At 39.8% G+C, this 27,216-nt stretch overlaps 1 protein-coding gene across 3 annotated transcripts in view; it reads right to left on the bottom strand.

Annotated features, from left to right (window-relative positions):
• The window catches only part of MOB2 (MOB kinase activator 2), a 104,887-nt gene that overhangs the window by 26,110 nt on the left and 51,561 nt on the right, over positions 1 to 27,216 (bottom strand). Inside the window, exon 1 of one of the 3 annotated variants that reach the window (XM_081205691.1) lies at positions 25,554 to 25,707. The exons of 1 other annotated variant lie outside the window; for it this stretch is intronic. In XM_081205691.1, coding sequence (XP_081061817.1) covers positions 25,554 to 25,591 — 38 coding nt within the window. In that variant the 5' untranslated portion in view covers positions 25,592 to 25,707. Of the gene's footprint in view, positions 1 to 5,976; positions 6,206 to 25,553; positions 25,708 to 27,216 lie in introns of those variants that run through there. One more of the 3 variants, XM_081205690.1, reaches the window with a different exon arrangement.

Raw genomic sequence — 27,216 nt, 5'->3', positions numbered from 1 at the left:
TGCCTTGTCCTGCCAGAAAAGCCATATATGCATTAAAGTGCTCTGAGATGAAGAGATTTGGTTTCTGTTTTGAGGGAGTGGAGGAGAAACCAGGTATTTTCCACATTTGCTCACTTCAATGTGTCTCGCCCTCACTGAAAATAAAAGGGTCCTGCCCTACCTGATGCCCTTTTTGTACTCTTTCAAATTAGAGATTATAATACCTTTTAACCTCTTAACTACTTTGTGTGTACAATTTTCAGCACATAATGCCTTGCTAACAGTATGTCAAAATTCAGTCCATTACTGGAGCAAACAATAACATCTACACTTGAAGCTTGTTGGGACTGGCATTCAAAACACCATCAATTCTATCTGGTTCTAAGTTTTAACTGGTGAGTTGGCTGGCAGGACAATGTTGCTTCATTAAATCTAATTCAGTGTTGAATGGTAACTGCAGTATACCTCTCTGCCTCATTCATAAGCACAAGGTCAAATTTTGTTTCTGGACAAGCCACAGAAGATTTTAGAAATTACTGTGCAAGAAAGAGAGCCTCACTCCAACTATTTTGATAATATAGCAAGATCTAAAAGTTCACTTTCCCCCCTCTTTCAGCATGCTGCAAACTAACTTCTCCAAGTGGAATTTCAACATTCCTTTTCAACTGATTCAACAACATTGTAAACAGCAAGCATTTCTACACTTTGTAAATGATTTCCATGTATGCACAAGTATGCTGGCATTTTCCTATGTACCCAGTGCTGGCCAGACTATAAGAACTAGGAACAAGGGTGACAGATCCCACACCTCTCTGCTCATACATTTAAGAAATCCTTCCATGTGTACTGTAATTAAAGAATACGCCTACCAGTTCTGCTATATATGTCACTATATACAAGTAGTTTGGCATAATTTTAAAGATATAATTGTTTAAAATTTTAAAACATGTTATGCTTATTAAAACATGTTATGCTTAAAGCATTAATAGGATCTGATGTTTCCCAAAAAAAGGTTTGGACAAAAAAATTCTGCCAATGCCAAAGGTTCTCTCAACAATTTAAAACCAGCTTTGTGAAAATAACTTTACACTAGTTTTCTTTTTAATCAATAGTTAACAAGGAACATGGGCTTCTATTGTTAAATTCAAAACTAAGCTTCAGCCTGCATCTTTAACAGGATTAGAAATATTCCCTTTCAATATAACCGACAATTGAACATACACCTTGGATAAAATGATGTATCAATCAGAAAACTTCTTCCTTAGGTGACAATCATAAGTACCATATTGGTTCTCCTTTACACATCAGTATAACTCAAAAAATTGACTAAATTCTTAATTTAAAAACAGAAGTTTTAGAGTCCTTGTCCATTCTTAAAGAAGTGACAGAGCATCTTTGAGAAACATTCACACACTCACTTTTATCACCATTCAAACATTTGGGCCAGGATTTCCCAAGTTCGTGGAGTTGTACTCAAGTGTACCACACAGCCCTTACACTTTTTCCATCATGAGCACTAGAAGCAAAATTATGCAAAGTCCCTACATAGATCCAGGTGTTCTTATGTAGTGTTATCTAAGCCGATAAGCCGCTAATAGCGCTAATCCGTCAATGGGCTTGCTTCGCAAGACGAAAAAAACGCTAGACGAAGAGACTCACAGAACGGATTCTTTTCGTCTTGCGAGGCACCACTGTATACACATGCACTTTATCATCGACCAATCAGGTCGATGCTTAAACATTTCTGCCAGAATAAATGTTGCCTTTCTGCCAACCTTTTGCCAAGACCTAATGAGACAAATGCTACTTGATATATTTTGAATAAGACACAATCAGGTTTCAGTTTGAAGCATTTAAAAGACACTCAACTCAAGCTGCAGACAATAATTTGCTCTCCGTCAAAAGTTTTCCCTGCTACACTATTTTAGTCAAATGGAAAGTTGGAGAAAAGAACAGAGCAAGACAAAAATAGTTCAGAGAGCTCCCAAATTGCCTTTTGCCCAGTAGTCTCCAACCCATCTTAAATTCTGCTTAAACAAGTTCCAAGATGATCTGTTTTCTAGCAATGTCTACAGAGTAGTTCATACTGTGATTAAGAAGCTATTTTGCCGAAGCTTATAAAATTTGAACTTGGTCCATTAGAGATAAAAGTGGTCTAGTCTGCAAACAAAACATTGCTCAGAGCTAGTATGTGTAGTATTACACAACTGACTTGTTTATAAAAAGAAGCTGAACTTCTTATAAAAACATTTAATTTCTCCCTAGCACCTAACTAAAATTAGTTGCATTAGTTGCACTGTAAAATTGATGGAGACTGATAAGACGTTAATCAAAAGGATTGCCAGTTTAGTTATATTCAACCTAACAATTTATGGAATACAGAATTCAAGGAAGCAAAATGTGTATCCTTTAGAGGAAAAAAATGTCATTATCATGGTGTTGCAAATACACTTGGAAGAAATGTGTGCATAGTCAGGATCAACAGGGATTCTACTAGTCAGAGCTAGGATTCAGGGTTCTACATAGCTTCCAGTTCCTTACCCATGGCTACTAATCTGATAGTAGTGACTCAGAATCCTTATTTAACTTTTCTACCATTCCTATGAAGTTAAATTCTAGGCCATATCTACATGCACAACTGAGTAAGTCACTGAGATGGCAATTTGCATGATATAAGGGCAGAATTTGGAGTATTGGGGCCTAGGATTCAACCAAATCAACACTGTATAAATTTAAATCAAATTGCACAAATGCACTTTCATGCTTTTGCTAGAAGTTGCAATACAATTAAAGAATATAAGGAGGAACCATGACTAGAAAGTGAGCAGTCCCAATACTGTTTGCTTTTGTTTTACAAGCAAACTAACTCAAACATAAAAGGATCATGGGCTTGGTGGATATGATCCAGTTCACAAAGTGTGCCCATGAAACAGACTTCACATAAAATTCTCTCCAGAATAATGAACTTTCAGCAAAAGGAAATGCAACAGCAGTAGATCTTGGAAATGGATTTTTAACAATCAGGAAGAAGCTTCACCAGATTGACCCTCCAAACTAGATATTCTATGAAACCGTGCACATGTGCACATGTTTCCTACCTAAACTGTTGGATGAGGAGACGATATATTATCAACAAAACTTACTGCTACCTGATAGCAATTCAAGTAAAGAAACATTTTAGTTTTTACACACACATGCACACCCCCTGATGACCTTTCCCCCAACTAAGTGGTAGCCAGGGAGCGGTAACAGCAAAGAGGCAAACCAACCAAGGAGGTGGATAATTGTAAAAGGTGGTGCTACCTTTGTAAGAAAGCAAAGACTGCATAGGCTTCCTGAGAAACGTGGCAGCATTCCTATGGGAAAGCCAGGTGTGCCTGCTCCCTAATTCTCTCAGCAAACATTATAGCAAAAGCAGTTCTTTCCAGTTATGGCATGATGAATGGGCTACTGTTCTACTGAGTTTAGGTTCCACAGTCCTTAAAGTGAACTAGCTGACTAAAGCCTGGCAAATTGAAAAGACACTTTGAAATTATCACAGCCAACTTGCCAATTTTTTAAAAAAAGACTATTCAGTGAATTAAGTTTGTTTTCATCCTTCTTGGCACAACCCTCTGTCACCTGCCATACACAAACCCATTATACAATCTAAAACTATCATTTATTTACCTTTCCTGAGCAGCCAATGTTGCCTTGTTCCTTCATGTCCCATTTCTATTCACCATTTTCAGTCATAGCCTATTTGCTCTAACAGAGCTATTAAACTCTTATATTAGTCAATCCTGCTGACTGATAACAATTACATGCAGAACAGGGTACTGCAAAGAGATGTGGAAAGATTTAATTGGTTATTTCCTTTCTTTGTTGGCACCATAGGTGAGTATCTGAATACATAAAGAGTAACTCATTTTAAATGAGATAAAAAATGGGTCCCATGCTTGTTTGAAAAGCCAAAGGAACTAAGGAAATTCCCCTCAACTTCTCTTGAGTTTCATAAGAACTCTTGCTCAGGTCCATAATTTCCGATAAAGAGAAATACAAGCAAAGAACACAATTCTGCACCAAGTTAGCCCAAATTCTGTGACAAGAAATACTGGTTTCTGTGACTTGGAATAAATTTTGCCAATTAAGCAAATAGGAAGATCTCTTGTTCTGCAAAATTTGTTATCCTCATCCTTAACATGAAGAGAAGCAACAGTCTATACATGGCATTGAAGCCTTGCCTGTGACTCAGAAACTCTCACTGCCTTCTGAGATTTCATCAGACACCATCCACATGTTTTCACACGTAACTTCACAAACATAAGGCTGGGAAGTCTGGTTAGTTCTTGTCATTCCTTAATGACAGGTGGTATTCTTAGGAAGTTGGATTAAGGTTTTTCTGTGCTTCTGCAGAAACCCAGCACACAAACACCATCTTTTTCTTGTCCTCCTGCACAGCACACACCCAGAGCTTGCCATTTCCCAAGTTTATCATATCCTTATGCACCAGAGAGTAAGTACCAAGTGCCCCAAACAAGTTCAACTTTGGATTATTCATTGGGGGAGGGGGGCAAGACGAAACCTGTAAAATGAAATGCCGAAAGTGGCTTGCTCAATTATGTAACTCTACCTGTAGCATGCATACGCACACACACTCACTCCCCACTTAGAAGAGTCCAGTAGTCACTAATGATAAAAATACTGCATTGTGACATCACTTTTTCCATCTTTGTTAATTGCAGTTTGATTCAGCAAAAGATGGCAGCCAACGCTGTCAGGCAAGCCACAACTCCACCTCAAAATGTAGTAATTATATTTAACTTGCAGTGAGGTGATCATACTCACATACCATATCATTAGTGTTGTACTCACAACCTATGTTGCCATTGCTAATCGGCTAGTTCAGAGTTTTCTTCATGAGCCAAGTACCCCACTTATGCAGTCTGGGTTCGTCACTTTCATGTCAATACCAGTGTTATCATTACAAATAACTGAAAAATGTAACTTACAAGAAAATGCATTTCAAATATATAATTTACCCCATGGACACAAATAAATACATGTCCATGACTTTTTTGTGGACAGCACAATCCAAGAAAGGAAGTGGGGGATAATAATCTGGTTGACAAACTGCCCCAAAACCGTCACCAAAACCAAGTTGTGATAAAATAATAAACTCATTCAGCGGATACTGATCTCTAACCACTTTATTTAACCATACATTCAAACTTAAATAAATGTTCATATTTGATTTAAGAACTACTTCTGCTGAAAGGTATTTTTATTTCTATGGTAACATTTCTAGAAGTTACAATGGAAAAGTACACACCTCCTCGTCTGACCAAAATTCTTATTACAAAACTCTGGACCAAGAACCTGATTAAATCTTATGACTGAACACATTAATGAACAAAAAATAAAAATAAAACAAATTATTTACCAAAATGACTTGTAACCCAATCATATGCATTTTCACTTTAAAATGAAGATGCCCATTGTGTTCAATGAGACTTACTCCACAGTTAAGCATGCACAGAACTGCAGCCTTACTTAAGTAATTCTACCAGAAAACCCCACCTTCAATATGCATACATGAAGTTTACATTTCTTAGTTGAAGCCCAATAACATTTGAACAAAGGTGTTCAAGCACAGATGTGCATAGAGAATAAGAAGTTCCAAACATTTTGCTCTTTTGATTCTAAATTCTAACATAGTGAATGCAGAAGTCAGAAAAATTGGGGCAAGACCAAGCCACTTAAACTATTGTTGTCTTTACTAAAATCCAACCTAAATTTATTAACACCCTAGCTCTAAATACACTGTTCTGCTTCACATGATCACCTGCAATCCTGCCTCATTTTTTAAAATCAATTGTAGTTTTGCCACTGATGTCTATAAGGATCTGTCTGCACTCAAAGTGAATTAATAGCCGAACAAGCTACAGAATGAGAATGCGACATATGCTTCTTCTCTCCCCCATCACATCAAGAAGATTGTTTAAAATAAGTTATTACCTTAATACTTTGCCCACTGCCTGAAGAACCATTTTGCAGCTTAATCCAGTTTTGGGAGTTTGGGCAAGTACTGGTCTTTCGCCGCTGAGGTTACAATGATCCCCAACCATGTTGGAGAAAGACAAGAGAGAGAGAAAGTGAGGGGAAAAGGGGGGAAATTGGAAACTGCCAGTACAGACTCGCAACGCTTTACTAGTTCTCTCTCCTTGCCTCCTCAAAAAAACTAGTCCAACCACATTCACAGAGTTTACACAGCTTACTTCACTCTAACCCTTCCTCCCTCCTTCCCTCAGCCAATGAAAGAGCAGCAAAGGAAACCGGAAAAAAACCTAGGCTGGAAAAGACAAACAGCTGCTCCTTTTTACAAACTCCAAGTAAAAGCCAAGCCTGAGGAGCCAGTGCCAATAAGGAAGCATTTGAATTGGCCTTTTCAGACTGGCGCCGGCTGTGCAACAGGACAAGAGAAGTAGTGTGAGGGATAAGCAAGCTTTTTTCAAGCACCCTGTTACAGAGCTACTGCATGAACAGAAGAGAGGAGGGAGCCCGTTTACACTTCAATTTCTGTGATCTGTGAAGTACTGAACCTAGCAGACCATGTCCAATATCTCATAACACATACATGCCACCAGATAAGGCATGAACTCAATATAAAATTATATGTACATCTAGCTAGTCAAATTATGAGAGCGATAACTAATACATCGAAGTATGCTACAGTTTTGATGCAATATTCACAGCAAGTACTAATCATGAATCCCTCCCTCTCTCTCTCTTTCTCACACACCCCCCCCCCCAAGTGCCCAGTATGGAATCATAATTCATGAATGAAAAGCCTACTCTCATATTAAAGTTAGTGTTGAAGCTGAAATAAATCCAATTTAACTCAGAATTCGCTTTGCATTTTCAGAATCATGTCCATTGCTCATACTGATTATATTAATCCTGAAGATATGGTACCTTTCCCAGATGGTACCTGCCAAGTTTCCAGAACTGTAAGACTTTTGTTAAATACTTGGTACATGTTCAGCCCAGCATGGAATTCACTCCTCCTTAACCACTAATGATGGTCAGCAGTAGCACCCTATAAACACTTGATTTAAGTAATCAGCATAAACGAGGTGGGGGGAGGTAGCAGTTTGCAGACATCAGCATAAACACATGTCATCCTCAAATACCAAGGGTGCATTCATACCAGCATGTAAGCGTTTTGCTGCTCGAACCAATACTGGACGTGTGCCTCTACAGCAGGGTCTAGGTCAAGTGAGAAGTTAGTTTCCCCTAGATCTCTCAGTTTCAGGCATATCAGGAGAGGAGTAATGGAGTAAAGGTGCAACTAGTTCCGGAAACTGAAATAATAATACATGTTCTTCCCAGACAGGAGCAACTGGCTGGAGTAGTATTTCCAAATGAAGCATCTTCCAACTCTTATATGCAACACAGAAGCATTGGACAACCCCACTCCCCCATCCCAGGACAGTATTTAAAAAAGAAACAAACAAGGGAATAGTAATGGAGCTGGGAATTCTGGTCTAGAGAAGCAGTCAATGTTGAAGGAAGCAGGGGTCTCCAATTATATGCAGCATAAATCTAGTTTGCCCCAGGGGCAAACTGAATAAAGATAGGTCATGTTAAAGTGCTCAGATAGATTCCTTTTCCATATGGGTGGTTCCTTATGGTACCTTCTAATAGGCAGGACTGGTATGAGGGCCAGAGAGTGATGGGCTGCTTCACCTGCAATAAACAACGGGTGAAGCCGCCAGCATGCTCTGGCCCTCATACCTCAGAGGTACCATGCGGGCAGGTGGCTTCTTTAAACTGCTCTGCTGACGGGTGTGCAGCTGACCATGCCTCAGCAGAGCAGTTTAACAAAGCCTCCACTCCAGCTTGTGTGAGCTGGAGGTTTGTTCAGTTGAGAAGCAGGCTTCCTTAAACCACCCACTTCTCCTCTGATCAAGCCCCGCCCCTTAATTTGGCTTGCAGAGGGGGGATGGGCTGCCTCTTCATCCCAGGAAAAAGAGGTAACCCATCCGCCCTGCCGCCCCACCCATTATAAGGTGGCACCGGCTGAGGCAGGTGCCTGAATGGAGCATTCACAGTCCTGCCTCAGCTGCCTTAGCACGGGCTGGAAGGTGCTGGAGGAGGCGGCAGCTTTGGAAGAGGCAGAAGCTATGCACGGTCAACTGCCTGCATGGCAGACAACTGCCTTCTTCCTTCCCACATCCTTTCCAACATTTTAATATATCACCATTTTGTGACGCTTAGCTGGTGTTGTATTTTGATGTAAGAAAGCAGGTATCGTCCAGCCCTACCGTCTGCTACTCTTTGAGCAAATAGGATGAAGAAAATAGTCTGTATCTTCCCTTTCATATGAAGCCAAGGAGACAGATTATGTGACTCATTTTCCACTTCAAGGGGGCTCATCTACTCCCAGTACAATTAGGGGTGTTACTTCCATAAACAGAGATTTCATATATCGAATCTGCAATCTCGACTTCAACGCACTTACCAAGTAGGTGCATTTTCAAGGCCGTAGCAATAACAAACACTCTTCACAGCAAAGCAGGAAGACAGCAAAATCCACAAACTTAAACCTAAAACTCAATTTACACACTTTGAAAGAATCCTATTGTGTACCATCACCTTTCTCCCAATTTTTCCTTCCATTCTGGGTAGGTGTTTTTTCACTTTAAATTTTGGGAAGTATGCTACTAATGTTTTAAATTTAGTCAGTTGCAACATTCCAACTCCATAAAAGAAACGTGAAGTGCAATTTTAAGCAATAATTCACCTACTTTTATATAGGCACAATGTAACATGGAAGCGTTCAAAAAATCATTAGAGAGCATAGGCCCATTTAGATGTTAAGAAAATCACCACTTAAAAAAGTACCTACACCATTTAAGTGGTGTATCATTTGGTTCACAGTGCAAGTGCTTATTTGAGAGCATAACTGAAGTAATATTTTATCTTGAGATAATGGCAAAATCTGCCTGAAATATGCAAGGCTGTTCTGTTAACTGGAAGGTTAATATGATAGTGTTGTTTTCACAACCTGCTTGTTCAGGTTCTGCCACTTCATTTCCCACACACACATCTTAAGCTTACCCATTTGCTCCTTCAGGGTATTAAGCTCTACAGTTGTTCCTAAATCCTTTACTATCCTGTGGCTAAGTAAAGGAAGGAAACCCCGTGTTAAAGTTGAGAGTGATGCACTGTAAGCATGGGCATCCCCATTTTGTGTCAACAGTAGGAGTGCTGTCAGAAATCCATGCATGTTGGAAATCCCTTTGCTTAGCCATTTACACACAGACATAATATCAAGTGCAACATGATGAAAAACTTTCCAGACAGTTTAGATGCATTGCTATACCAAATACAGCAGGAGCTTTGTTTAATTTCAACAGTGACGACCTATTCAACAGCAAGGAAATATTAATAAGCAACAACACTTTGAGAGTTTACAAAACCACTTTATTTTTATGACCACAGAAAGAGGCAAATAAATAGCTAATTGAGCAACCGTTTGTTAACCAAGTATTCAGTGAGCACCACAGAGAATATTAGTATCAGGAGGCCTGGAGAAAAATGTTCGAAAAAGCAATTCTGCCTCAAAATTAAAGTGAATCGAGTTCATTTTTCTGACGAAGAATACAGTGCAGCATTTGAGACAAACAAAAGTTTGCAGGGTTTAATTGCAAAGTCAATTTAATTTAACTTGCAACCTATTCATACAGTGTGTTGTCCCTGCCTAACATAATGAATGTCTTGATACTGCTAATTGCCCTTTTCTTTTTTCACTTCATCGTGCTTGTTGTACTACTGCCCAACCAAACATGCCTGCTAAATATTTTAGACTTTTGAAACTGCTGAAATACTATTCTTACTTAAGCTTCTACTCAGAGCTTTCACTGAAAAAGTGCTGCAGGCTTCAAGCTTGCAGCAAGTAAAAAGGGAAAACAACTTACACAAAATTACAGTACTGAGAAAGTTGTTTGTCCTATCCAAAGACTGAAGTATACTGAACAACAAATGCCTGAAGGTGTTGAAGACCATTGTCTGTCACAGCTACCATATTTGGCTTTTAAAAAAATGCATTCACTCCCCTGCCTGATGGATTCTGACTCATAATTCAGGAGAGTTGTGCCTCCTTTTCCTGTCTGAAACTGGTACTTTAGGTCCCCAAAAATATCCATTTTTAAAAAGTGTGAAGGCATTCAGCTCATTTTCCAATCCCTATGTCACATCTTGTAGCAGCAGCTTTTCCTAATGGAGGACCTGGAGGTCTCCTTCTGCACGCAGAGCAGGTGCTGGAATGCTGGGGGGGAGGGAGCACACTCCAGGTGTCATGGGAGGACTCCAACAACTGTTAGGTGATGGGGGGGGGCATTAAATTTGCTTTAGTAGGTGCTCACCATATCACAATATCACTTTGAAATTCTGTTCTTGAACAGAAGTGTTGACACAACTAAACACATATTGAAACCACAGTAATTCTGAGCCCAAAAGAAACAGTAGAAATTCTTGTATCATCCACTTCTAGTAGTAAGAAAGGCTACTTAGTAACGAAAGCAGATGGGATACAGCAGCAAGCAGCAGCCCAGAATATCAAACTTTCAAATAAGCATATTCTCAAAAACAGCAGACAAGTTAATCTAGTTCTTCATTAGTATAACAGATTCCTCCCACAATTCAAGTGCACGTCTTGCAAGGCACTGAGGCAATGCAGACAGCAGTTCCTGGGTGGCTTGTTACTTATGATGCAATTTCTTTTCAGGCTCTGCCCACTCAAGCACAATTTCTTCATACGCCTTTAGCCATAGCTAAGCACTTGGGGAAGGAGATAATTATTTTGATTGATTACTACTGGTGCATAATACTTATTCTTTGCTAGTATATAAAGATACTTAAAGGACTTGTATTATTATTGTATTTGCTTCTTACTGCTCAAGGTGGTGTACATGGTTCCCCCTCTCCTCCTTTAATCCCCACAATAACCCTGTGAGGTAGGTTAGGTTGAGAGCCAGCGACTGGTCCAAGGTCACTCGGTCAGCTTCACAGCTGAGTGGTGATTTGAACCTTGGGTCTCCACTCCCACCTTGGTCCAACGCTCTAACTACTACACCAGCTCTCAATAATGAGAATTAGTAATACTGGTGGAAGAGGAGTATTACTGACTACTCCTCATCAAAAAGCTGTGGGGTGCATATTTTAGCCACCATTTAGCACATTTGCTATTTATGCAATGTTAATGTCAGGACATACGTGTGTGTGTGTGTGTGTGTGTGTGTGTGTGTGTGTGTGCTCACACACCTCAATCCTTGAAGTTGAAATGCATTGCCAAGCAATGCAACCCATCTAAAAGGAAAGCACTGAACTTTGCTCCTGGAGCCCTAATCTTAGATCCCGTTTTAAGAGGGTTCTCCAAAGTTCAATTAACTCAGTATCAGTTGCTCATTTCACACAGCATAACCCTTCCTCTTCACAGCACAATTTCTATTTTCACAGTAATGTGTCAAAAAACCCACAAAACTGACACAGAAAATGACAGAGTCATATATCTAACTTGCATCAAGGGGGAGGATATATTACATTTTTTATGGTTTATATAACTGGATGTTGCGCTCTGTGAAAGGCTGACAATATTTGCTGTTGTACTACTGGATCAAATGAACAATGGCATCTGGTATCTCCCCTCATATACACATATATCGTTATTTTTCCCTATGAACCACCCTGAGACCTGTGGGTATAGGGCGGTTTACAAATTTTAATAACAAGTGTGTGAATGTTCTCCTTTTCCTCCACAAGTGCTTCTGACAGAAGATGGGAACAGGCATGGTATCAGTCTCTATAGCCATAGCAGGATCTGTAATTCTTCCAATGGTTTGTGTTCACCCCCAAAGGCATATTCCTCCACTGTCTCCCAAGACAGATGCCAACAACAAAAGTAGACACCTCAGGAGTAGTATATGTGTTCCTGCATACAAGTGGATAAATCTTACATGACTCTTTTATCCTATTTGCATTGTTGTATACAAAGTTGGGAAGGGTAGCTTCATATTAAAGGTAAAACCTGTTTAGACAGAATTCTTGTGCCAGCATGTCTGCAAAGCAAGCAGAAAGCTACAGGAAAGGCTTAAGAACCTCAGTCAATGACCTACTTACCACTAATGCATGCCAGAAAGGTTAGTTGTACAGAACAGTTGATAAGGAAGTGCTCAGGCTTGCAGTTTCAGAGCTAAGTTCTCATGCCTGACATGCTGGGGATTTTTCAGTCCCATTTAGCAGCTCAACAAAATTATTTTCAAATATGAAAAATACTAAGTGTTAAAACTTTGTTTTATGTATGCTTTCTGAATATCTCTCTCACACACATGAAATCCTTAAGACTGCTTCATTCATACAGATCAGTACATAGAGCAAGATTGCTTAATATAAATTATGATGTTCCACAGGTAAAATACAATGTTGGAATAATAAACTTGTAACAATGGATAATAAGCAGGAAGCTACCAATAAATGAAAACCATGGCTCTTGCATGTTTTGCTACTCAAAAATACAAGAGATAGTAACTGGTTATCTATTGTAGTTGCAGTCTAGAAGAAGGTTGAATAAATTTTCCTTTACTTTAAACATGAATCAGAGACAGTATTATTTCTAATGGAATTTATTTTTATTGAAATTGGTTTAAGTCATGACTTAAACCAGACTTGAAGAGCTTCAACAAGCAGTAAATCTAGATGCCAAGAGCTAATCCAACATTTAATTGATATCACATTTAAGAATCTGTTTTCTTATGGATAGGTGTTGTTCAACATTCACTTCCAACTACTGACAGATTTCAGACCACTTTCCTTCTCCTGTTTTCTTTGACTTGGTTAAAATCCTTCTTTGAATTCTATCAAATACCTTTCCATTAGTCAAGAAGAATGTGCACCAAGGCAGGAAGCTCAAATACTGTCTGCATTTTAATTGCTTTTAGTTGCATTTTAATATTCCTGCTTCTTTGATACACTTTGGAATCATATTAGTCCTGGCTGCCATATCACTGTATGATGAAGTCATACTCAGAGCTTCAATAACTTCTAAATCCTTCTAAACCATCCCTGTATTTTGTGTAACTTCAGAATCCTAGAGTTGGAAGGGACCTGAGGGTCATCTAGTCCAACCCCCTGCAATGCAGGAATCTCAGCTAAAGCATCCAAGAGAGATGGCAATCCAACCGCTGCTTTAACTACCATAGTTTACATTTTTCTACTTGCATTTGACTATTTTAGCCAAGACATGCAGAACTGTGTTAGCAGCTTGCTCACTACCATGTGTATGAATTGCATGTTTCAGATCAGAAGATCATTTAAGAGCTACTCATGAATCTATCTTTGCAGTGCACTGTCATATTACATGCTGTCTGTCACCATTTCAAATCTGCTGAACATTTACAGGTGGATTTACTTGCTCAGTTGCTAAAATAGCTTTGCACATGTATCTATAAACTCCTTCCACGTGTGCCTCTATGGTCCAGTTCAGGCAATTCATCATTTATTACGTTATGATCAAACTTGTGTCCTTACACGCCCTCCTCCTATCACACATATGCTATAGGTGAAAAATTTCAGGGTTTGTTAAATCAAGGTATCCCTTTATATCAAGAGGAACTGTAGTTTCATCTTGGTCTATCCTGGTTTCAGATCCTAGACTGTAGATCGAGATTAGACTATAGTTTCATAATTCAGATGTAATGGAAATCATGGTAAGGAGGGAAAGTAAGGAACCAGAGTTATGAGGAGGGAGCCTTAATCATAGTATACTTTTAATAAAAGTAATGTGCAAGATTATACAGTGGTACCTTGAGTTAAGAACTTAATTCGTTCTGGAGGTCCGTTCTTAACCTGAAACTGTTCTTAACCTGAAGCACCACATTAGCTAATGGGGCCTCCTGCTGCCACCGCACCGCCAAAGCACCATTTCTGTTCTCATCCTGAAGCAAAGTTCTTAACCTGAAGCACTATTTCTGGGTTAGCGGAGTCTGTAACCTGAGGCGTATGTAACCTGAAGTGTATGTAACCTGAGGTACCACTGTAATATGAGTGAAAGTGTGGATGACAATTTCTCTTACAAACTTCTCAGACTGAGCATTTTTGTTTCCTAACACTGCTCCATTTCCTACCATCAATCTAAACTAAAAACTGAGCCTAGATTATAGTCTAAAACCCACAAATTGCATTTGGCCACATTTTCATTCTTCCTCATTTTAGCCTCAGGATAATCATCTCAGAAGTGGGGGGGGGGGAGGAAATTGCTAAAAGGAGTTCTTAAAAGAAAAAGCTAAAGTATTTGAACACAATTATTTGAACCTAACAACGTAACAAAATTTTCCTAGTTCACTGCATTGCTCTGAGCTGGCTTCAATATGTTTCTAAGACAACCAAGTGGAATTTAGCAGTTCACAATAACAGTGATCTATTTCTCCGGAGCCTAACTGAACTAGCTGAAAACAGAAGCCAATCAACCAGATATTGCATTTACATTTATACCAGAAGAGGTTTATAGTTTCTGTGGTTTCTGGCTGAGCCAGAAGTTCTCAACAGAGATTCTTTGGATGAAATTGGGGACATTTTTTTTTTGGGGGGGGGAGAGAATTACTTCATCACTTTTTAAAGCCACTGCTACTTGTTTTGAGGTAGCAGCAGGTACACTATCAGGTAAGTACAGTGGTACCTCGGGTTAAGAACTTAATTTGTTCTGGAGGTCCACTCTTAACCTGAAACTGTTCTTAACCTGAAGCACCACTTTAGCTAATGGGGCCTCCCACTGCCACCGCCGCGTGATTTCTGTTCTCATGCTGAAGCAAAGTTCTTAACCCGAGGTACTATTTCTGGGTTAGCGGAGTCTGTAACCTGAAGCGTCTGTAACCCGAAGTACCACTGTATTGTTCAAAAGGGTTCTGGGAAAAGTTTGCCCATCTAGCAGATACTATTTTGCAAACCAAATAACCTGAAATAATACTGTGACATGAAACACAGCGGAACCTGCAACAAAATGCTGCAGTGTGCATCACTTTTGTTCAGTGTTCCAATCAACTATGCCCTGTCACAAAACCCCATTCCATTCCTCACCCACTAAATTGTTTCTGCCCACCCCCGATCTACCAACAGGGCAGTATACAAATTTAATAAATGATAATTTATTAAGTAACAGTAATAATAAAACATTTGTAGCTATTGATGGTGTTCATTCCTCACTTTGGGGTCCCATTTTTGTACTAGATTTTTAAATTTATCTATTATATGTGGGGGTGCTATTTTGGATACATAACCCTTAGAATGCACACCTGAAAACCAGAGAGAACAAGGGGTTGCTGCAATCTATCTATCTATCTATCTATCTATCTATCTATCTATCTATCTATCTATAGCATACTCCTCTCTCTTCATGAGCTATGGTTCCAATACTTCCCAGGGAAGATGACGGTTAAGCCAGTTTATATGAGTGGTGTAGATATATTTTCAGCACTCCCCTCTCAATTCAACTACACATATTCAGTTTTCAAGAAGATTCAAGTGCTAATATACTTTGATATTACCAAGTACTTGCCTCTGTCCCCAAGATAGCTGGGGGGGGGGGCAGGGAGGAGAAAGAGAGAGAGTGAGAACAGCTGTGGACAACCCAAATCCAAATTTTGCATTTGATAAGCATTAAACTGCAGTCATACCTAAAACCAATCAAACCAGCTAATTATTAGCCTACCCCCAGCTAAATATTTGCAAAAATGGTTTCATCTTTCAGAAAAGAGGCCAAAGTGCTTGAGAATGTAGGAGAACAATTCCTTTATTACAATTGCCAGTGTGCACTATATCCCTAGACAGAGAAGTCCAGAATAATGGAAACTAATATATTTCTCAATATGATTTTTTTTTTCATTCGCAAGAAAACACAATTGACATTCTTTTCAAATATGCCAGGGACATGAAAATTACCACACCAAATTAAGATTACAACACAGCTAATTTAAGCCAATATCGTTTATAATGATTTGATTAAGTGTCTGTTGGGAGTAGTGGCTACATTTGTTAAAGCACAGCAGTATCACAAACTGATCATTGCCCAAGTCAGAGAAGTGGCAGAACAGAATTGTCTATGCACAGATGCCAACTCCAGATGTTTGCAAAGTATAGAAAGACAATGCATTGCATGTTTCTTTCTGCTTTTGGCATGTGCTAACCAACACTTCATGGGAATCTGCTTTCCTACTTGTGCACAATTCTAATAACCAACAACCACTTTTAAATTTGTATTAACTAAACATGCACATAAATCACAGAAAACTGTGTGTTAGAGTTCCACTTCAGCAGATGGTTCAGACAATAGTTTAGCGTTACAAGAATGAACCACAGTTTGGACTCACATGCGTCTCCCTCCATTCTCAAGTGTTCACAATTCAGATGTTTTCACTTCCATTTAAACCCTCAAAATAAATAAATAATAAATGTTAGCTTACCAGATCAAAATGATCCTACATACTCATGGACACAGTGCTATTCTACACTCAGCACTTCTGCATATATGTTGAAACCACAATACACTGCAGCAGTTATTTGTAATGGAAATTGTTACATCAGCTGCAATGACGGTAAGTAGTCTTGACATCCAGTATGTGTAGTAGGAAGGTGGATTTCCATAATAAAGAAATAAAATTGGCTTCCTCCATAGTACTATTTCCATCTGAAAAAAGTGAAAGCCCAAGAACAAAAGGCTACTCATTATTTGTGGGCGGCTGGTCATCAGCAAGTGCCCTCAGACATAACAGAGGTGACAACAACAGCATTGTTTGGAGCACATTGCTATTATAAATAGCCAGCACATGATGTAATGTTAAAGAGGTTTACTGCTATGGATTTCAGATTTGGTGTATTTGCTTTCACTAGTAAGTTCAAAATTTGCATTAAAAGAGCTAGTCTGACTAGTTTTAAATCAGGAGCGCAATAAACGGGATTGCCTTTTAACTTGGCAGTTATTGGAGTCATGCTGAAACAATATGAAAGAGCACCATTCACTTTCTTAACCCTTTCCCACATTTTAAAGAAGCCAATAAAAGCTTTCAAATGCAGATACCTTATAAACAGAATGCTATAGTTTGAGGAGAGTGAATTGAGAATATAAATGTTTCCTGGTAATATGGATTATTTTGCAGTTTGCACACCAATAGCTAAGAGTACAGTGGATCTTTAATCTTTAACCCTTTTGCCTAGAGGTAAGGTTCATTTAACTCAATGGGACTTAGTTCTGAGTAGACATGCATAGGATTGTCTAGTTAGCAGAACAGGATCAGTTCTATCTGAAAGGGTTGGGAGCATTTTACTCAATAGTCTATTCTATTCTATTCTATTCTATTCTATTCTATTCTATTCTATTCTATTGAATAGAATGTAAGGAATCAAAAAATGCATTCGTTGCAATTTCAGCTGCATGTCCCACCACAAAAGCACCCATACTTCATGATTTAGGGGTGTTAATAATTGAGATCTCCTTAATTCAGAGGAAAAGGTATTGGTTTATAACTGAACTCCACATAGCTGGAGGTAGAAATGGTTCATATGTTGAAAATCCAGGGAAGCTGACACAGAATGTTCAGAACCCACAAGACAAACAAACATCACAAGACAAATGAATTCTGAATTGCTATGCATCACAGTCTCTGAGGTTTACAGTAAGTACACAGACCTTCTCTCTCTCTCTCTCTCTCTCTCTCTCTCTCTCTCTCTCTCTCTCACACACACACACACACACACACACGGAACTTGTTTGTGAGAGTGTGAAAATAATTCACTAAAATCTTAACACTTATCAGACTTAAGGAAAAGGTAAAAAAATAAAAACTTAATTAACCCCTCTTGAAGACCATAAATACAATGAAGTGAGCTACCACCACAAAACATTCCTTGCTGTTAGATCAGTGATGATGTATTGTTATTGACTGTACAGCATGCTTTTCCAGGAGGCGATAAGAAACTTGGTAAGAAAACGTGAATGAAATGAATGAGCCATGAGGGAAAGTCTTGAGGTGCTTATGTATCACAAACAGGCGTATACACATTTACTTCAAGGACAGTACCCAATGACCAGAAGCCTTCTGAACAAAAATACCGGGAAGCATATCTAAAGGATGTTAATAAAGATAGGCAAAATTAAAGGGACCATGGTTCATTCATCTCTTTAAGTTTGGATTCTACTTTTCAAATATTGGCATGTTTAGAAAACTGTCCATAAAATGTAGCTCTCTCTCCTATCAAATGACTGGTAGGCTACACACCACGCACACACTGCTACCACCAACCCCTGGCAGCACTAAGGAGGCATCACCGGCTTCTTTGCTAGAACTGGAATTGACAGATCTTCCCACCTCAAACCTTCCTTGGCCTTATCTCTGTTCGCTTCCATCTATTTTTTCCTACTGCTGACAATGCAGCGGTACTGGTGTATCAATTAAATATGAACCTACTATGGCTCTAAGGGATGCAAGGTGGCGCTGTGGTCTAAACCACAGAGCCTAGGGCTTGCTGATCAGAAGGTTGGCAGTTCGAATCCCCGCAACGGGGTGAGCTCCCGTTGCTCGGTCCCAGCTCCTGCCAACCTAGCAGTTCGAAATCACATCAAAGTGCAAGTAGATAAATAGGTACTGCTCTGGCGGGGAGGTAAACAGCATTTCCATGCGCTGCTCTGGTTCGCCAGGAGTGGCTTAGTCATGCTGGCCACATGACTCGGAAGCTGTCTGTGGACAAACGCCAGCTCCCTCACCCTACAGAGCGAGATAAGTGCGCAACCCCAGAGTCGTCCGCGACTGGACCTAACGGTCAGGGGTACCTTTACCTTTACCTTACTACGGCTCTGGTCACCCTGGCAGATGATATCTATCAGGAGAGAGATAGGAGATGGTGACCCTGTTGGTTCTCCTTGATCTCTTGGTGACCTTTGGTACCGTTGGCCATGGCTTCCTGCTGGATGGATTCTTTTGGCTGGGAATAGGGGGCACTGTCTCCCCAATTTCTTGCAGGTCCCCATTTGTTCACAGCAAAGTTCAGCGTGTATTGCTAGTTTTGAAAAATGTGCATTATGTGGCACAATAATATGGTGTACGCAGAATGATGCTAATCAACAACTCATGATGGAGAAGCTAAAAGCTCACTATAAATAAGTTTACATAATCTATTAGCCTATCTATGTTTTTATATGTCTGCCTGTCAGCATTTACATGTACTTAATCACTTGTGGCATACCAGCTACCTCGAAGTGAATGACCAAGAACTACCAAGAATTCACTGCCCAACATTGGGCTCCATAACTACTTGGTATGATGTTCCAGCGAAATTCTTTGCCATGAGTATTGAACCGAGCATGCAAACAACTGCTGTCATGATCAGAATACATAGTAGACAGGCTCTAAAGTAGAGCCTGCTTGGTGTAGTGGTTAAGAGCGATAGACTCGTAATCTGGTGAACCGGGTTCGATTCCCCGCTCCTCCACATGCAGCTGCTGGGTGACCTTGGGCCAGTCACACTTCTCTGAAGTCTCTCAGCTCCACTCACCTCACAGAGTGTTTGTTGTGGGGGAGGAAGGGAAAGGAGAATGTTAGCCGCTTTGAGACTCCTTTGGGTAGTGATAAAGCGGGATATCAAATCCAAACTCTTCTCTAAAGTAGTATGTATGTATGTATGTATGTATGTATTTTCTATGCCGCCCTTCATCCAAGGATCAGAGGGTGGCTTACAATATAAAGTAGGTAGTTATTCATTTTAATATCCATCCTCATAATTTAATATGCCTTAGTAAATAGGCTTAATACAAACACATACAAAACAGGTACATGAGCAAATGCTGCAAAGCTATATGCCAGACACACAGGGTACAGCAGCAAGAACTCAGAATGGAGAAATGTTTTTAAAAACTTACCAAGAAAAGTGCCTAAGTATAACAGTAAGCAAATTACTGCGATAATGACCTTCATGGTATAGAAAAATCTGCAGTGTAAATAAACACTTAAGAACAGTTGCAAATGAGAAGCCAAGCTGGAGAGCACAATGATCCCAAGGACAAGGAGAACAGGGAGTACAGCAATTCATGCTTCAACCTTGAAGATGTAAAAGCATGAGAAGAAAGCCTGTGAACAGATACTTATGTGCTAATGTATGACTAGTAAATCTCCTCTAGGCAAATAGCAAGGAAAGCATTTCAAACTTTTTTTTCCTTTTAGACAGCTAACAGCCTAGGGTCTGAGTGAGCAGGCAAGCTAGTAACATTTGTGGGTTACTTGCAGCGCCTGAAGGCTTCTTTCCTCAAGCCCTAAACTCCCATTTCCTCTAAGAATCTATTCTCATGGAACCCAATTATTGTGAAAGTCTTTCCTCTCTTCCCCTCCCACCTGTCTGAAATGAAAACCTGAGAACTTTCTAATTCCAAGAAATGCCTATGACTTCTCACCTGGGAGTTTCTAGCTCTGGATCAAGTCGTTCTCTAGGTGCAATGGGATGCAAGTGGAGCCTGATACCACTCTGAGAAAAACAATTTTTTTTAAAAAAAAAAAAACCACCGTCTTACGCAATGATTTGTGACATCTGCACTAAAACTATTTGCAATGTCTGGTTTGCATGGTGTTAAATAAGGGCAAGTAGAATGAGATAAAATGAACAATTTTTTTTATTCCATTCTTGAAGTATTTCCTGAAGGAAACTCTCTGTCTTAGTTGTTGCAGCTTTAAAGAGTAGTTATGTTACGCAGGCATTACTGAGATTCTGTGTAACACATCTGAATTCTTAATTGAATACACAGTGGTTTGGGAGGGAACTGCAAAAATGTTTGATATCCCAGTTAAAGAAGTGAAATGATGGACCTATCCTACCCAGAAACCGTAAGTGCCAAGGCAACTAAAGGCTACTCAGTCACCAGCAACTCCACTGGATGTTACCTCTTCTCCAACCATGGGAGAAGAAAGCGCGAAAAATTCTTATGTTTTGAAATAACCCTAAATAAGATGAATAAAACCTATTTTTGGGTATGTGTATATGCATTCTACTACAACGTCATATCTTGAAATCTTCTCAACTCAAAGCAAAGCTCTGTAGTTGTTATCCTACCAGATCAACTTTGAAGTTCCTTATCAGAAAGGTCCTAAGCTGCTGCCTAAATATACTCTATTTAACTGCTGTTGGATTTGATACTGTTTCAATTCACTTTTACCGCAGTTGCATGTTTTTATTGAAGGTTTATTGCTATTTTATTGTCAACTTGTGAGTAGCACTTGCATTGGAAACTGGTTACAAATTCTCAATACAAACAGCTGAAGATAAAGATGTCACAAGTTAAAACATGAAGAACATGCATGGTGCAAATAGCCCAAGGTTTCTGACACTCACAGTAGGCATCAACAACTGATTTAACATCAACAACTGCTACTTCGTTTACTGTCTTCACCAACCTGATGGACTGGTCATTACAGTGATTTAAAGGTTAGCTTCTTATCACATGTGGCCGATGACTACAAACAAGGAAATACCATATACCCTAAAGTGTTGCAGGTGATTGTTCATATTTCCGCACTATAAGGGAAGTTGCACAAAACAGATAATGTACTGAACACATCACCTTTATCTTGTGTTGAGGATCCAGATCAAAGAACTAAAAGAACAACTGTGAACTTTCCCCAAGACAGAGTGGAGGGGAGATGCTCAAATCTCTTTGGTAAGCAAGCAACCTGTCAGGACTCAATCATTCTAGTAGGATGAAGTCACATGCAACATATGCTGAAACAGATGTCACAAAAACACAGAACTGCAAACAAGAGTAAATGAGGAAAGGGAATGGATTCTGGCATTGCAAAGGCAGCCCACACAATCTTGCCATAATGCTCCCATGCTGCTTCTCTCATATTACTTCCTAAAAGAGAAGGCGCATTTGGCAGGTACTCTCCCAGGTGGTTCACCTGGAACAATGTTCAGTGTTTCAGATAGGCTCTGTATCTGCCCTATCCTCTTGGCTTTTAATTTCTTCCCTACATCTATGAAGCTGTTCGGGAGGAGAAGACAAATACAAAAGCAATTACAAACCTGTGATATTAAAGGGCAAGTTTTGCAAGGGCAAACTACTTTTCTGCTGACAAGTTAAAGGTTTGGCTGAACAAGAAATGCTTTTTTCTTTGGCATTGTTTCCATTACATAATGTTATGAGGCCACCTGTGATGAGACAAACAAATTATGAATGGATTTAATTAGATAGATTCTCTCCCCTACATGCACTGCTTAATTTAGAAACCAAGCATTTTTGTTAGAACTAATAGTGCTCAGGCACTGGAAAAACCAGCAATGCTGAACAAGCAAAATAGCACCTGAGCACTAAGATATCAAAAAAGTCACTCCCAGCATGGCAATTGCTCTGCTGTCACAGAAAAGGAGGGTCTCAGGAAAAGGAGACCATCACCCCAGAAGGAAAATGATCCAGGGGAGCAACCAGCTATCTATTCAAAGAAAGGATGCAATTTAGGGAGGCAAAGTACACACCAATCACAAAATAGGTGATGTTTCTAGCTCCATTTAAGGTGCTCACACTAGTATATAAAGCCCTAAACAACTTAGGCCCCAAATAGCTGGAAGACTGGCTACTTTCCTGCAGACCCAATTGGGTCTTAAGATCAGCAGATGGGGACCTCCTGGTAGTTCTGCCAGCCTCAGAAGTTCAAAAGATGGCCCTGGAAAGGGGAGGTGCTATACAGTTTTTGTTGAATGCTGAAAATGTACCTCTCTACTCTGGTCTTTGACAACTGAGATGTGTGTTTTCACACCCACCCTATTCTTGTGACTGTAATTTGTTCAATTATTTTTTTATTGCTGAATTTTAAATTGTTGCAACCCACCCCAGGACATGCTAGTAAAAAGCAGGTAATAAATGTATTATTAGTGGTGATGATGATTATGTCAGTTGCCTGGCGTGAAGCTTGCACATATCCTCACTTGCTACTTGGTCGTAGTGAGTGGGCTTGCACGTTCCTATGATCCTTGTGAGCAAAGCCATCAGGAATCTCATGCTCCCAAGGCCAGGCTTCCTCAACCTCGGCCCTCCAGATGTTTTGAGACTACAATTCCCATCATCCCTGACCACTAGTCCTGGTAGCTAGGGATCATAGGAGTTGTAGGCCAAAAACATCTGGAGGGCCGAGGTTGAGGAAGCCTGCCCAAGGTGGTAAGGCCAAGGGGGAGGAGCTAGACAAAGAATGACTCAAGAAGTCCTCAACAGCAGAACAGGTGGAAGATGCTGGCATGTTACAACAGCTGTGAAAGTGGATGAAGGTTGCAGCAGATAAGAATTTACTGGTTGTGTGACACTCATGCCATCGGAATAGAGACTTACTGTGTGTTGGTCAGCATGCACTGATCTACACACATAAAACAAACATAAAACACACAGGCATTTTCCAAAAACCCATCCAAAACCCAACCCCCCAAAAGTCCCATGGCGATTGGCAAATGGTAACGGTGGCAGAATCGTGAAATCTGGAAGCCCCTAGTCATGAACCGGCACAGAGGTGGTGGATACAGATTCAGTCGTCCTGACTCAAGGAATGAGGCAGTTTAGTATCTCGGCAGCTGTATCCACAACTGAGCAGTCCTATTTAGGATGCACTCTGCTCACCCCGAAAAGGGGAAGGGCTAGAAAAGGTGCCCTAAACACAGTCTGCCTCCCTTTTTCCCTGACTGGATTACCGCGCCCAGTCAGGTCACCACCCAGCAGTCGGAAAGTTAAGATCGTGTTCATGGAAGACAATCTTACTTGGCTACGAGTGATCGGTCCAGCAGCAGCAGCAGCAGCAGCAGCAGCAGCAGCAGCAGCAGCAGATGTCACTCTTTGTGGCCTCAAAGTTCAACTTAAGAAACTCTCTTGTGCATTTCACTGCCTTCTAAGGTCTGGCCATTAGAGAAGCCCCCACTGTGCATTACTATGGTAGCAGCCTATATGTGGACCTCCTGCATCAAGTACTGAATCTTATCTTTACTTTGTTTCACCAGCAGTTGAATACTTTTCTTTCTCAGTGAACTTTTAAAGCTGCTATTGTTCAAGTGAATGCCTGTGAGTTTCCCTCCATAATACTGCTACCTGAGTGCTAGAGGGTAGGCTGGGGTGCCTAGAATCCAGCTCACAGGTCACACTTGTCTGCTAGGCTTCCTCATTTGGCCCACAAGCACATTTTGGAATAGCCACACTTTCTGCCCTTCACCTGATGCCTCATAAAACTTCGAATGTGGGGCACATAGGGGCAGGGCCTGACAGGTGCTGCCAATTTACAGCATCTGCCAAGCCCCCTTGTGCAGCTTCTGTAGTGTCTGAAAACCACCTGGTTGTCGGGAGCTTCTGAAACATTATGCACACTGGTTCAAAAAAATCCTATCTAGTTATTTCACCACAGGATGAATTAGGAAGAACACTAACTGAAGAAAAGATTTAGCAGAAAATCCAAAGACATACTAAAAAGTTAGATTAATTGTAGTCAATAGATCTTACAGCAAAAGTGTATTTAGGATTCAAGAGACTAACAAACCTTGGAAGCTGTTTCTGCACTTTGCCTCACTTTAAGAGTCTTCTCTTTAAAAAGGAATTACTACAATGTTTCCGATATCTACAAAACAATAGCAATGTTCACAATTTATGGCATTAAACAAGCTGTCAAATCTATGTATAAAGTTATCATAGCAAGCTGCTACAAAACACAGGATTCCGCAACATATGGTAATCTTATTCAAAATATTTAAAAGCAAGCTGTTGTCTAACATGTTCATATCTTCCAGACCCAAGCATTATTAAATATAGCTGTAACTAATTGATATATTCAAGGTAAAACTGAGTTACAAAACTAAGTGTAAAGTGGGATGGTTTTCCCATGAGCTTTATGTTGTATTTAAAACTCCAAAATGAAATCCAAGATTTCAGGTTAAACTCTAGCATCTTCTTGCACCAGAAAGCACTTTCCACTGCATCAATTTTCTAGGAGTTAAGGAAAAAGCAAACATGGTTTTTTTAAAGAAAAAGATCATGTGCAGAAAGTTTAAGAATTGTATTAAGAGTTGGGCTCCTTTCAACTACCAAGGCACCTTTCCATTCCTTCACATTTAGGAATCCATGTGGCCCAGCTGGAAAGCTGGCACTTACTCCTGAAAGACCTAGCTCATCCTGCATAAGTAATGAACTCACAGTTTGACCTTGGGCAAATCACTTTCTCCTTGTCTAAGTTTCCTTCTGTAAATCAGGAACAAGAGTGATCTACCAAATGAGGTATTGTGAGGACATGGGAAAATGGGAAATAGGTTTGCCAAAAAACAAACAAACAAGAATACTCATGCTTTGGTCTTGCTTCAGTTCCCACTAAAAGTCAGTAAATAAATACAGTAAGCAAATATGTGATCATACCAGCAATAGAAATAGAGAAACTTTGGAAAACAACTGTCTTAACTTCACAAACAAATTATACCTTTCCATACCATTTGAGGGGTGGGGGGTGGAAAGTATGAAACAAATGAAAGTGGGTATCATTCCTTACCTATTCAATGTATAGGACCCATTCCTCTTGAGTCTCATGCTTGCAGACAAAAATTTGAGGAAAAAATCCAGAATGGAATCTGCTTGTCCTAGTTTAATGAGAACTGAAGCACCTGTTTGTCAGAAAGTCTTTTGCTGGTCAGGGAACGTCTTTCCTGTTTCACACAGTCATCAGTTGGGAACAATCAGAAACCGCCAATTAGCAGGAAATATAAAGGAAATCAGTTCAGGCAAAACAAGAGCCTGAGGATGTAAAATACTCCACCTCTTTACAAGCAGAACCCTCAAAACCTTTTCCAAAAAGGAGCAGAATTTGGCAGCTGAAGCAAAGCAAAAGGAAGAGATAAAAAAATGTTAAGTCCTCTCTAAGTTTCAAAGGATAATGATAAAGATGAATCAAGTTTGCTATGTTTTGCCCTCTTCTAATTAGTCTGAAAGCAGCTTCAGATATTCCCTCTTCCTCTCAAGCCTGCTTGACTTATTGCTCAAGTATTTATGACTGCCTCAGCAGAACAAGGCAAATGAGAAACAAATCAAAGTAGCTGGTGTCCAGATTATTTAATATCACAAAAAAGAGATCAAGCCGCAGACAACCGAGCAGGAGAGTAGGTGGGACAGCTACATTTAACACAAAAAGCAGGCTGCTCTCGAGTCTTGCACATGGAAGGGTGGGGTGGGGGCAGAGAGGAAGAAATGCTTCCAATAGTCCAGTCCCGGGCAGGCTGCCCTGCATAAATCACTAGATCACACTGTCTCTGATTAGGCTGCTTAGCTTCTCTTCCTGTACAGCCGGCCGCTCCCTGACTGTTTAGCAATATGCTGTGGACCCACACAATTTCTATAGCACAGAACTGTAACTGTTATGTAATGTTCTAAGCATTTTTAAAATGAGACTCGAACTGCAGCACCTGCAGTGGTTCCATAGAACAAGGACTGCTTCACACTACATGGAGAGCACTTCCAAGGAGGAATATAATGTGAACATGTACACAAATGGTAAATTGTGGTTCTGAGTTTGTATATGCACATTAGGAAGCTGCAGTTGGTTCCCTAGCACATGGATAAAATATGCAAGCGACAGGGAAAGATGCAAGATCTTCACACAATCGATATGTAGATTTCATCACAATCACAACATGAATCCCATTCTGCATGGAAATTCCAAATAATATACTATGGACCTCTAAGAGTACAAGAGGAAATTAATTGGACTAGCTTGCTTTTGAAGTAAGAAAAACAAGCTTTCAAGCTATTCAAGATTTAGGAGAATCAAAACAAAGATTAAAGGAAAGGCATCTTATGTGCCCAGACTGTTAAGCAACTCAGATGAGTCAGATGTAAGGTTATCAACAGCCTGTGTGAACATCCTATCAGTTCATTATTATCTGCTCTGAATACCTGAGGGATTTATATCTTCACAGGTTCAAACCTAGGATTTTATGTATATACATCAATAACATAGGGTAGCATTTCAGGCATGTAATGAAATTGACTCTAAATAGCATTAATGTGGGATTTTAGCATTATGGTCAAATTAATGTATTACATAAGAACCAGAGAGAAGAAAAATTAACTGGAATCAGCAGGCAAGTATGAGCCATTTAAGGAAAGTACTGTACTTTTTCGTGTATCAGACAAGGATTTTATATTTTTAAAACCATGTT

The sequence above is a fragment of the Podarcis bocagei genome (assembly GCF_964188305.1).
Source record: "Podarcis bocagei genome assembly, chromosome: 1".
Lineage (NCBI taxonomy): Eukaryota > Metazoa > Chordata > Lepidosauria > Squamata > Lacertidae > Podarcis > Podarcis bocagei.
The sequence above is the reverse complement of the archived record's forward strand: the minus strand, read 5'-3'. Positions and strand labels throughout refer to the sequence as shown.